The sequence below is a fragment of the Ixodes scapularis genome, unplaced genomic scaffold, assembly GCF_016920785.2.
Source record: "Ixodes scapularis isolate PalLabHiFi unplaced genomic scaffold, ASM1692078v2 PGA_scaffold10__122_contigs__length_95168666, whole genome shotgun sequence".
In the NCBI taxonomy this organism is placed as follows: Eukaryota; Metazoa; Arthropoda; class Arachnida; order Ixodida; family Ixodidae; genus Ixodes; species Ixodes scapularis.
The window spans coordinates 56637084-56650761 of NW_024609836.1; the positions used below are offsets into that span (position 1 = coordinate 56637084).

A 13678-nucleotide genomic window follows, 5' to 3' on the forward strand; every position below is an offset into this window, starting at 1 on the left:
CAAGCGCGAGCTCCTTGCCCTGGGGCGCATCTCGGTGGCACAAGCTCTCGTGCATAGGGGTAGCTGCCAACGCTATGAGCTCGCGCTTCTAGACTTCGCTGCGGTACAACATAAGGTGAAACAGAGTATAGTAGCGGACGGTGTTTCTTTACCCACAGCTCGTGCACATGTTGGTAAATGAGGTCGAAACTTTGTATAAGTGACACTTCTTCGTATTGTCAGGTGCGGATTATGAGGGAAAGCAGACCCACGGGGGGTACCCCAAGGCTCCTTTGGTCTGGCCAATTTAGGCCCGTCACGATGCAACGATGCGATAAAAGGGTAGAAACGGGATAATTGTCTCGCTTGGGTTCCTTTCCTTGTCTTTTACGTTGACTCTGCTTTCTAGTAGAACAATACTTGAGGTCGCACTTGTTCGGAAATGCCAGAAAAAAATGTCCCCGAGTATAGAGTGCCTCGGCGTTGCTTGCTGGCTGCGCCTTGCCAGAGTGGCGATATCTAGGATGGCAAGTACCGCCTTCTCCAGACCGCGGCCTTCATTTTGCCTTTTGCATCCTGACGGGCTTCAAAAACAAACCCATAGTTGACGGAACACCTGACATCGCGTGTTGTCATCCCGAGTTGTTTCGCAAGTTGTAGTGAGCAATAGCATCGGCTGCGTCTGAACTGAAACGAAGTACAGCAGGAATTGGCCCATAGCAAAACTTTGCTGCCCGCTCTAGTCACACTTAAAACCACGTAAGCAGTGAAAATACTCATACTTTCGAAGCATTTCTGTCGTTACGTTGGTGTCGTCGAGCAATCCAAGCAATCTGGGTCTGTCCGTTCAGTGAGTGTCATTGTAATCGAATGACTACATTGAAGAAATGTGCCCAAGACTATTCCGAAGCAGTGGGATATTGTCGGGACGGCGCATCACTCGGCCCTCTGAACACGACAGCCACTTATACGTCTCCATTCCATTTTCCCGTGTCTCCGCGCTTCGCTTTTTTTGTTCGCTCCCTCTCTTTGCTGGAGAAGTGTATTGTTTAACATACTCCTTTGTTTCTTTCTCTGTTGCACACGCAGCGTTGTCGAAGTCCGAGGATCTCTTGGAAGCGTACCGAACTTCCTGCACCAAGCACGGGGTGGAGCCACTCACCAGGCTGCTTCAGCAACTTCAGGTGAGTTCTCTTGTCCATTGAACCATCGCCGCGATAAGAATAAATTGTCTTCGACCTGAACTGGAGTGCAGCTCTAAAGGAACCGGAGGCTAGCGAACTATATATCCCAGCTAGATAAACTAGAAGACGCCATAACCTTCTTTGTAAATACGCTTTGTCGTGCGTGTTGGTTGTCTTTACCTTTAAAATATCAGTATCACAGGACGTTAGACTCACATAGGTTATCTTGTGAATACGACACTGGAGTAAATTAGTGGCCCCCTGTGCTTTTATCCGTATCCGTGTTCACGTAAAAGCATTCAGGATGCATCAATGGAAGCGCTTCAAAAAAAAGAAAAGGGCAGTCGATCAAACACTTTCGTGACCACGAGACCGCCGATAAGTTTGGGAAGGGGCGAACACTTGAGCGTTTATCAACGAGCCCCCATCTCACACGGCTTTCAGAGAACGCGAGAGTGTTTTTGGTCAACCACAACACCTACCGCGGTGCGACATTGTTATCGGCTTTCGGCGGAGGCGGCTTTGTTTGAAGGGTTCTCCGTTTCCCTCGATGCATTCTGGGCGGTTCTCCATCCCCATTTCCGAAACGGCGCTCGCAAGGGTGGGTGCTAATGGAGTTTGCAGTCGCAAACCGGCTGGTGGGGCTTACCGAGTATATTGACGACGAACATTCGTCTTTATCAGCGGCGTAGTGGCCGCGTCGGAAGCGGAGTTCGCCTGCACGTCGGTTTATTCGCGAATGTGTATAGTCGAAAATTTAAAACCCAAGACGCGGGCCTAGTTGGCGAACTTTGGTAGGACTCTTGAAAACCCGAGGGCCCAAGTCTGTGTTCTCGGGTCCCGAGTACATTAGCAGTGTTTTTCGTATAGTTCGCAGTTTGTTCTCCCGTCACATTCTGTAGGAGATCATGGTCTTTCCGATGGCAACGAGCCTTCTCCGATCAAAATCAGACATTCACTTTCACGTCGCATGTCAACTTCTCAAGATATATGTCCAATGCCAACATTATCAGTTAAGTCATGCTTAACTGATGCGAATAAGCGTTTTAATGCACACCTATCCAAGCATATTGATATATAGTAGCAATCTACGGGACTATAAACTAACTCAACTTACTGACGTCACGCCACTACGGTGGCGCTTCTGTCGGTACTGCGCATGCGCAAACGCTTCACTCCCGAATTCGGTTTCTGCGCACTAGCAGTGTTCACACTTGGTGTGGGCAAAGCGGACTTGTTTGGAAACTCTGCGTTGGTCTATATATATGGTGCAGTGATAGCCGAAAAAGCGCAGGGCGTGGTGACTCCCGAGCATCTCATTATTGCCTCGCAGCCAATCAGATTACGGCATTAGCCGATGAGGCGGTCAATGAACCAATCGCGAAGCAACAAGCGTGTACATATCTAGTAAGTCACACCCTACGTTTCTGAAGGTGTCATCGACTATGATAAGCGTCGGCTTCATTCCGCTTACTGGCGACGAGATGTTATGGCTCGTCTCTGTGACGTCACCATCTGGATTATTGATTGGCAGCGACAATTTTGGTGGTGTGTGTGTGTATAAACCACTGTGGGAGCTGGTAGTCATCTTTCGAAGTTGACATGCAGTCTGACATCCTTCTTGTTTTTATTAGTGAAAGTAGAAATCATAAAACTCGAGACATTCATAGCTGAGCGCTTGGCCCCATGGAACTAATGTGATAATCTAATTCGCGGGCCGCTTCGGAATGGCGGTGCATAGAGACGCGGACATTGCCGGTCCCAGTAAGTGGTCTCGATGGGCTCATATCTCTGGCTGCGCACTAGTATGCACTAAGGAGCAGTACAACATCATTTGTAAGTAATGTTGCCACAGACAGCAAGCAAAACAATTGTGAATTCTAGCAAAAAAAAAAAAATCATTAGATTTCTTGAAATTGTCGGCTATACTATTCGCTTAGGATAAATAATATATGGCGATTTTTCAAAAGTTCTCGAAAAGTGTTGCTCAAAAAGTGTAAAAATACGGATAGAAAAAAAAAAGAAAAAAACGTTTTTACGATATATATTTTAGAAATATCCCAAAAAGACAATATTTAACGCGATTACGTGGCAAGTATTCTCCAGCTATCTGTCAAACTGTTGTTCGTTGTTTCGAAAACAAACACTGAAGGTGCCTTTCAAATACTCTCGCTGTATTCTACCGAAAGAGCGTTGAAAGTCATAAAATAAAATAAAGAAAATGGTGACCTACATTGTATTGGTATATGGCAAGCAATAGTATGTTGTTCTATAGAAGTGCACGTGCAGCATTTGAATTCATATTATATGCTCAATTGGTGATGAATTCGAGCCACAACAAACCTTAGTATTTGTATGCCCAGTATACACTAACTTGTACTGCTGTCCAGTGTTTTTGCTAATCATCACATTACAAACATCTCTTTCTTTGGCAAATGTCACTTTTGCTGGTACTTGTCATCGGGTCCTGCTGGCTAACTTTGCCAGCAGTACCGCTATGTACCTGCACATAACGGAACCTGTTTTCCAAACTCGGGAATGAAACACGTTCCGTTATGTACCTCGACATAGCGGATCGTGTTTTCCAAACTCAGAAATAATAAAAGAAAAAAATGACAATTTCTCTAGGCCTGTAAGTCATTATTACCGTGACAAAAGGAAGTATATATGGGGATGAAATAGACAAGTTCACATTTCCATTTCGAATCTACTCCGCATGTCGGTTTGTTAGTGACCTGTACTCCACGAAAGCTCCTTGCGCAAAGTACATACTCGAGCTTCGTCCAAAGGCAATGCAGGTGTGTGTGTGTGCGTATACGCCGTACTGTCGAAGGCTGACCTATGTATAATCCCCATTCCCGATTCACTTAAAGCTCGTGAACGTTTTAGTTCACGATTTGTAAAGGGCGAAGTGTACGCCGGCCTTTAAGCCAGTTTTACCGTGGTCATAATACTAGTTTTTTTTTTTTTTTTTTTTCAATATTCAGTTTTAAATAACCAAATACGGTAGATTTTAAGTTTTATCACTGAATCAATATACTTTTTTGGAAAATCAGTTGAAAATCAGAAAGAAATAACGAAACAGAAGCTCGACAAAACGAACGCGCCTAACGTTTCGTTCTTTCTTTCTGCGCTCTTCTGTGGAGGCTCTTTGTCCTTCTCTCGGGTGTGAGCGCCCAGGATTAGCCGCGTTGTGCTCCCGTCTTCCCGCCCCTTGTTCTCTTCTTTTCCGGGTACCCAAGTTCAAGCGGAGCGTCAGTGGAGGGGCGGGGCCAGCTCCGACCTAGAATCGATATCAAAGGGCGGCTGTGAGGCTCCCCCCGTCGCGGGTGTGCCGCCATCTTGCTTGACCCCTTTGGCACCTTCTCTCTTTGCCTTGTCGGCCGCGTCCTTCTTGCGCAGCAGCGCACGCACATTTCCTTTTCCCGTATTCCCTCGTCGTCCTTTCCTTGACCTTGCCCGATTTCGCTCGCATCGCTGTTGATCCTTTCATTTTTTAGTGCGATTTTAAATTTATGTTTTAAAGGGCCCGGATGTCTCGTTTCGACTTCAATATTGGACAGCTCTGTCTTTCTAGCGGTAGTTTGGGAGCTGCTCGCGGTTCCCGGCCCTCTTTTCCGTGTCTTGCTTTTTGCTTTTTATTTAGGAATGAGGCGAGGTGGTTTTTGCTTTTCGTCGGGGCCTGCAGTGAAAGTGTGGTCGGATCAAATACGTTTATTTGAAGGCATTGTGGTTTCAATGTTTTCTTTTGTTACTGAACATGTTTAGGCGGTTTCTTTCTCTTTTTTTTTTTTTGTTGCGTGAAATATGGCATGTCTCTTTTGGCGATGTTTTCTTTTTTCGCGACGCTTGGCTTTATTACGACGAGTGCTGAAGTTAATTAGGGCAGCGCTCATCGGTGCTCTAATTAACTGTAACAATGACAGTACTAATGACCTTAATAACTTCATACATGCTGGCGTTTTTTTATTTGATTACATGCCTGTTGTTTTTTGTTTTGTTTTGTTTTTACTTTGCGCGACGAATTCGCATCCAAGTGAAGGAAGGAGAATGAGTTCAAAAATGAATGTTAACCAACTAAATATTGAGGGACTTTACAGCATATTAAAACAACAAAAATGAAGATAACACTAAACCATGGACGGGAAAAGAAAAAAAATCATGCGGCTTAATTAACGTAAAAATTAAGAAATTAAAAGTTGGAGAGCTTATTAACTATTCCTAAGGTTTAGGAATGTTCCATTTGGCTTTCATTTGCTCAGAGTCTGTGGAGGCATTACAATGAACCAGCAGTCCCAGCGATCTTTGTTAACACTTTATGTTGGTATCTTAATAACTCGCCAATATTTGAGCTAAGAAAAAAAAAAATGAAAGTCGTTAGGCGACGTGACGATTTTATTGGTTGCAATAGGCGCAATGAAGTTTTTTTTTTATTAACTGATTCAGTGGCGTGACTTTAGGGAGTTGAGTTTGTGTCTATATAAGTGCACCTCGATGGTAAACTGCTCCGCGAAATTCCTGTCATTGATCGGAAGCAATCGATCGACTCCAAAAGCGCGTTATCGCACGATGAGCTGCACGCCAGTATACTGTCCTCCATGGCCATAAAACGAAAGCTTGGCTCGATACATTCTATCCACGCGGTCTTCGAAGGAGTTTACTATGTCATACTTGCCACCCCAAAATGATCGGCAATGCCTTTTACGCATATTCTTTCTTTATTTGTTTTGTTTTCTAAAGTCGGGGTAGCGAAGCGAGGATAGCGAAAACAAGGCAATCACTTTCTGCGTCGTTGACCGCGTATGCCGTGCCCATGCAGGGCCACCATTTGTCTTCATGGTCGTTCAGTGCATTATATACTTTTTGAAGTCGTTAGGGGCGCTTCAGCATCTGGTTTGGACAAGATTTTAGCGTCGGTTCTATAGTTCCTTTCAGGGCGCCCTTCATCCAGCTCGTTGCTTCATTTTATTTATTTATTTATTTTATTTTTTTTTGTGCGGGCGGAAGTTGAGAGAGAAGAGGAGCCGAGGACGCGCGCGGACCGAGCTCTGGAATGATTAGTGGGTACCTGTCAAATCCGTTAGTACGTGAACGCTGGGCGCGTTCCCACAGTGCAGTGGAGACAAAGGCAGCTTTTTTTTTGCCCCACTGAAGGTGTGAGGTTCCGCCGGGCACTGTTAGTAGCTGGGATGTCAAGGGAAAGAGAAGTGCCAGAGGAAATGGAGGGGAACGACGTTTCGACCACACGGTTTGGTAGAAACGTCGATCCTTCTTTTCTTCTGGCATTATACATATCTTTCCCTTCATATCCCTGCTTTTTCTTCATTGTACTGTTCGAACGTTCTAGAACGCGGAGCGCCGGCATCCGGTGTTTAGTCTTCGGGTTTGAAAGGCACCCTCTACTCACTAGTGATTTCAACCAGAGCTCGGTGTTCTGACGCCTCAGCGGGCTCTCATCTCCTCCTTTCTCTCAGTTTCTGCCCGCATAGGTATTGTGCAACTTTCCGCTTTTGTTTCGCTTGGTTATTATTTTATTTTGTCCTCTCAGTCGTCTCGGTTTTTGTCCCATGGCGTGCTTTGCTGCCATTATATGTTTCGTCTCGGCTCCGAAACTCTCGACGTTGTTGTGGTGACTGGGCGAATTCTTTTTCCGTCTTGTGTATTACTGAGTTCTCCATGTGTCTCTGGGTTGCTTGTTATGTCTCTCGTAGCATTTTTTTGCAGTACTTGTGTCGTGTTGTTCGTTGTCGCATAGCCTCGTTGGCGTCATTGTGCTCTCTTGTCTCTTGTTTCGTGGGTATATATATATTTCTATAGGCTTGCATTGCTCGTCGCACGTTTTCCCTTTGCGGTTTCACAGTTACAATTTGCTTAGTCTGGTCAAACTACAGCGACAAACGCCGACTTCGTGTCCGCCAACAACAGAAGAAAAAGTCACATTTTTTTAAAGCTCCGAGCATTATAATATGCCGTGGTAGCGCGCGAGTTTCCACAAGCATGTTTGGCCACGCGGGTGTTCTCATGTGTGAAAAAAAGTCGGTCAGTCGCTCCGTTTCATCTATACGGCGAACAAATGTTCTATGACGCGTCTTTGGCGCAACGTAACGCAAGGAGGGGAACGCCAATCAAAGGCCAACATAGGAAGCGCGTAGAGAATGCGCGATGACGAAGCACAAAAGCTCGCGCCGTTATTCATTGAGGTCAGGCTGAAACAAACGCAGGAGACGCTCAAGGAACAGACCAGCTTGCACGCCGTATAGACCTTTCCAAAAAGAGCGCTCTGGCCGCTGCCATTTTGCGAATCGAGCGACCCCTATCAGCCAGAAATCTCTGGCACCCGCCTGAGCTGTGGAAACCCGGTCAGCGTGACTCCCCACCTGCATTTTGCATTCGGAGTTCGCCGGCTTTGCTTGGAATTTTTTCTTTATTCGCCTGCTTAGGATGCTTACCCTTTGTATGTTATCTTCCACTGGGAGAACCAGGGAATACCAGGGCTCGTAGCCTGCTCGGCCTTCGCAGGAAACGAACGAAGAGAACGAACGTCAAGCAGCCCGCCACGCAGGCAGTTCAACGTTCTTGGAGGATTATTTCCGTTGAGATAATCTCCAAAAAGCCTTCCCTGCTGTGTTCCGGGTTTTCGCGTAAAATAGCCGATAGAGTCGGGTCCGGGGTGTGGGGACGACACGTTCGTTCATTTGCTTTGAAGCTGTGAAAAGAAGGAGCTCTCTTTTACATGTTCCCCAAAGCACGCCGGATTCCGTCCGATCGTCGTGAAGTGACTGTCGTTGACACTGTATGTTGGACATGCTGTGTTATTTGAGACCTTTCTCAAATCCTGTTCGGATAACGCGGCACCGTGGGGTACGTACAATATATGTGGTTCGATTGATGAGACTCGTTGAATTTCATGTTGTGGACGGGGAATGTCCACGCAGTTCGGATATCCTGTGTGATAAAAAATTTTGACATTTATAGATTGACACGGCTGGGTGTACGGTGCCGTAAAACGATGAACATAAAATGAAACAAACATTCCAGTTGCATTTGTTCTGTCGCGCACGGACTCACCAAAACAGCTTTCATTTCTTTGTGTTTGTTCCCAAAAATAGATCACCGCTTTTTTAAAGACCTCTATAAATTATGCTCGCCACAGAACGCAAGATAAAAAAGAAAACGCGGCAATTCGGCCGCCACCAGCGTCCGGAATTGCGCCAACGCAGGCTGCCACAGCCCACTTACGAGAAACTCCACAGCTCAGCGCAGTCGGGCAACACTGACGTACACTCTCAAAACCAGGGACGCGCGCTGTAATGGCTTCGTTCGAGACTGCCGCTGGAAAGGTCTATAGACTACTTAGTTTCGCCAATGAGACAGCGACAAAGGCGCAGTGGCACGAGGTTCGTCGTATTTCGTGCGTGTTCTATCATTGGCTTGTCCAACCAAGCCCAGTGAATTTTGCTCCGTGATTTGCAGTTTTAGTATGTGTCTGCTGCCTGTTGGGATGTCCCATACAAAAATGTCCTATGGTCGGCTATAGAAAATTCTTTGTATGGTCGGCTTTAGCTATTTGGCCCAATTAGCTAAAGAATTCTCTATGGCTGTCTTTAGCATTTTTTATGGTCGCCTTTATGGGGCTCTTTAGCTTTGTCTATGGCCCTATCGCTGTCCAGCCATAGCGCTCTTTAGCTTGTCTAATGGTTGGCTAAAGACTCCTCTATGGCTTATCCTATGGCTCTCTTTAGCCAGCAAACTCTAAAAAAATTTACTTCAAGTTCCCCAAACTTGTGAACGCTACATGATAGATATACATACATCTCTGAACACACAGAATACACACACACAAGCAGAACACTACCCCACACAACAGCAACAACGCAGCAACACCGGACTGCCATTTACACATTCCGTGCGAACGTACGCTATGTTCGCACTAGCTGTATATATAGCAGTCTAATTTTTGAATCCGACTTTCCCGGTGACCCATCATTTTTCTCAAAAACACGGAGAGGCGGAGCAAACATTACTCGTACTTAATACATTATTTGAATTGTCTCTTGGAATAGCCCCCATCTCTTAATTCGACACCCTGAAAAAAGCAAATGTAGATCATTAGCCTAATTAACTAAAATTTATTGATTATCTTTTTAATAAGTTTGATGAATCACGTTGACAATGCAGTGATGACATGCAGTACACTGGTGCTGAAGATTGCAATCAAGCTATTGCTTGGTTGCAGTGTACGGCGCCATTGTAATTTATTTTCACTTTTGGGGGTAATAATTAATTTTAATTGTGGCACAAATATTTTAATGGATTTTTCAAACAAACAATATTACTAATTTTCACGACTCGTTGCAACAGCAGAGAACATATCTTGGGTCATGGTTTGTCACCTCCATTACAAAAATTTAGTATTGAATTAATTTTCTCACGTGGAGTGTTTTTACTAAAAAGTAAGCGCCGGTATTGATTTTCTATAGGCGTGGAAAGAAAATGTATTGATTCTTGGCCTTTAGACTCGGGGCCATAAATTTTTCTATAGACGAGTAAAGACAAATAATTGGTTTCCAGTATTTAAACTCGGGGCCAAAGAATTTTTTATAGGCGGCTAAAAAACATTTCTTGGTTCGCTGTCTTTAGAAATGGGGCCATATAATATTCTATAGGCGTCTAAAGCAATTTTATTGGTTCCCAGTCTTTAGACTCTGGGCCATAAAATTTTCTATTGGGGGTCAAAGACAATTTATTGGATCCCAGTCTTTAGACTTGTGGCCATAGAATTATCTATAAGCGGGTAAAGAAAATGTATTGGTTCCCAGTCTTTAGACACTGGGCCATAGATTTTTCTATAGCTGGCTGTAGCTGTCTTTATGGATTTCTATGGCCGACCATACAGGGCCATAGGCGGTGATAAACAGTCATATAAATTTCCATAGAAAACCATAGACCATTTTCGTATGGGGTGTGGAAGCGATGTATGAACTCTTCCTGGTTGTCTGGCGTTGCTGATGTCGCCATTTATTCAGACACGAGTAATTTTATTTTAGCATCGCCGATGTCATCCGGGTGGTCATTTTAATTGCCTTGTAAGAAGAAGAAAAGTTAAAATAAATATAATGAAAGCCAAACAGTTTTACTTTTTGTCTCTTTTGTCCCCCCTTGTTTGTGTCGATCTGGCATGGACTGGCATGGGCGAAGAAGCAAATGATAGATTTCTTGGAAAGAGAAAGAAAACAAATATTCAGTGTTTCTGTTCTTTTAAGTGTACGCCATGTGACAAAACTCGCGTTTTTCCTTCATAATGTTTTATCTCTTATTTATCCTACAACACGGTATGAAGTTGGTGAACTTTGATCCCGATATCGATATATTTTCTCAAAACTCTGTTATCCAACAATTCGAGTTTACGATGCAGTTCTTTCTGCTCGCCTATCGACGCGTCTTCTTAGTGTTTGTTTACAAAAGATACTTTGTAATAAATAAAAGAAGGAGGCGAAATTAGAAATAAGAATAAAAGCAGACTCCGGAAGCGCCGAAATACTCATCGACGACTCCCGCATCCGCTCCAAAAATAAGCGCCATCGCAAAGATGTTGACGGAAGTTGTACAGGATTTACGCTTCGTGGGAAACTTGCGCGGCCCAACTCGGCTGATCCTTTCCTCGTGTAAAACTAATATTTTTTACAAAGTGCTTCCCTTTGTGCGTCCTTACCCCGCGCCTTTGACAAAGAAGATGTAGTATATATACCTCTACGACGGGATTACTGAAATAAAACCAGTGAGCCAAATCACTTTTTACCCTTGGCAAACATATATTCGATACACCGTTACGGGGGTGTACAAAATGAACGCCGCTCCAAGTTTGGCGTCTCTTGGTTGCCAGACGGATGGAGAGGTTTCTGTCAGCATCTTTTTTTTTCATTCAGTTCTTTTTGCTTTTTGAAGTGCCACATATCTTGCTTCCGATTCGTATGTACGTGTCTTTTTGTCGATAATTTCGTAGTTGGGCCACAATTATAGCTAATATAATTACTTTGACGTAATGCCAATGTGTGGTTCTCGGCTAAAGTTGTCGCGTAATTAATTTCTGCTAACAATTTTCGTCCTGTTTCTTACGTAGTTTTTTTTTTTTTTTGTGCAGTGTTGAAAACGTTTGATTAAGAAAGACTGCGTTCATTACACAGGTCGAATTTGATCAGCGTGCGGCAGTAGCGTAGAAACAGAGTAGCTCCGGATAAGAAGAATGCCCGTAACAGGGACGCTGTGTGCCGAAAGTTACGGCTATACATTTACCCACAAGAAACAGTACTGTTTCTTGTTTTAGAATATATATATATATATACACGCACACACACGCCAAAAGGATGTGTGCTTTCAAGAACACTCACACAACGATGTCTCCGCGAGAAAAAAAAAACGAAAAAAGAAAAACGAAGACGAAGTTCTTTTGTACGAAAGCAAAGTTTAGTCTTGAATAGACGGTCCTTTGTCATGACGCACATGGGTGGAGTAATGTTCCCTCGAGGCCCTAACGACGCCACCGTTCCACCCAGTCGATTAACGACCGAGGAAAGCACTCGCTCATTTGCATTACGAAAAACACAAACTGAAAACAAAACAAACGAAAAAAAGAGCAAGCTTACGGTTTACAAAGAAATCGAGAGACCGTGCAACCCGTAACAATCAAAGAGAAAAGAAGAAAAAAAAAAAGAAAGGAGTATCACATTAAGCAGTAAGTGCTTATAAGAAGGGTAACGCGGCTCAAGACGCAGACTCGAAAAGCACACAGTAAACAAGCCCAAGAAAGCGACGGATGCTAATCTTATTGACAACTTCGTTTGACGGAGGGCACGTGTGTATGCGTGGGGATTTGATTGGCTGCTTAATTAAGTGTTGTCGTATTTTTTTCTTTCTTTTTTTTTTTTTCTTTTTTTTTTTTTTTTCATCTTTTATTGCCTGCTTTCGGCTGACACTGACTTGAAGGTCGGGCACAGAGGAGTGGTCGCGCCGCTTCTTTGCCGCCCCGCTGTCTGTCGTATGTCTTCGTGGCTGCCTGCGTGCGTGTGGCGCGTGTTTGCGTCACCGTGTCTATCGCTTCTTGCTTCACAAGATGACAGAGATTGCTAGCGAAAGAAAAATAAAAAAAGGAAACAAGCTTAAAGCATGCGGTTGTTGTCCTTGAAGAAGCTGTGTAGGCGAGGTGCTCGCGCTGCAGCCGTTGCCAAGGGTTAGTGGATTGACTTGATGAGTTGTACTTGGTACCCCTACTTTCGTTTCTTTATTTTCCCCCGTGTGGAGCGGGCAGGGTAGTGTAATTAACTTTATTAGCGTACTTCGTTTCACACTAATGGCCACCATGCCCTCACATCGTGGCAATATGCTACGAGCGTTTACCTAGGTATATTATAATTATTAAAGGCGATTCGCTTCTGAACCCTAAACCTTCACGCTTAGGAAGACCGATCAAGCTGTGTGCCGTGGCGCAATGAGGTCATGTATTTTTCTTAACGAAGAATACGTTGAAGGGCTGTTTTTGTGCAAAAAAAAAAACAAAAACGTTAATTGCAGCCCGAGGCTGCATAGAACATCATGGCCCATGCCAGGCAATGCACAGAAGGCGTACTGATAATAATGAATCGTACTTAATTATAATCAGATAGCTTTGCCTAGTGGACCAGAGGGAATTGAGGCCTGTACCGTGCAATCCGTAGTCGGACAACTTCGCTCGGAACCATGACGAGGGAGGCGAACGGGGACGCAAGCAGGTGGGCTAAGTATGACTCGCGGAAGCCTAGTCGGTGCGCGAAACTGGCTCCTGTATGACGAAGCGTGTAGCGAAGCTGGCTCCTGAATGACGAAGCGTGTAGCGAAGCTGGCTCCTGAATGACGAAGCGTGTAGCGAAGCTGGCTCCTGAATGACGAAGCATGTAGCGAAGCTGGCTCTTGAAGGACGAAGCGTGTAGCGAAGCTGGCTCTTGAAGGACGAAGCGTGTAGCGAAGCTGGCTCCTGAATGACGAAGCGTGTAGAGAAGCTGGCTCCTGAAGGACGAAGCCCCACGTGATCTCACGGCATGAATCATAAAATTAACCGTATGGTTAGGGTTCCGCGTTTTTCGGTAAATACCGATGAACCCCGAAAATTATCCCACGATTAGAGTTGCGCTTGCATTACAGAAACCAAGATTTAGGGAAAGAAAATCTTATCTACAGATTTCGTTCAGCCTACAAGGAACTGTCTGCCATGCTTACTTCGGGACCACGCCCATCATCTCGTTTCCTTTCCTTATCAGTACGGGGACGTTTTCCAAAAGGTGGGGACACGCGTATGTTCACTTGCAGTTGCAGGTTGCGAAATACCGTGCCCGTCCGTATCTTATTTTCTTCAAATTTTAATTCCCGATAAACACCGATTCCTTTCCGACAAAATAGACCCCGAAAACACGACTCGCAATAAGGCATCGCGTGACATAGCGGACGTGGGCGGCGGAGAAAAGCTCACCGGAGAAAAGCTCACC

At 44.7% G+C, this 13678-nt stretch overlaps 1 protein-coding gene across 2 annotated transcripts in view; it reads left to right on the top strand.

The window, feature by feature from the left end:
- LOC8024189 (protein phosphatase 1 regulatory subunit 37) overlaps positions 1-13678 on the top strand; it is a 128589-nt gene that overhangs the window by 56172 nt on the left and 58739 nt on the right. For both annotated transcript variants that reach the window (XM_042288382.1, XM_042288381.1), the window contains one exon: positions 1069-1163. In XM_042288382.1, coding sequence (XP_042144316.1) covers positions 1069-1163 — 95 coding nt within the window. The remainder of the gene's footprint in view (positions 1-1068; positions 1164-13678) is intronic.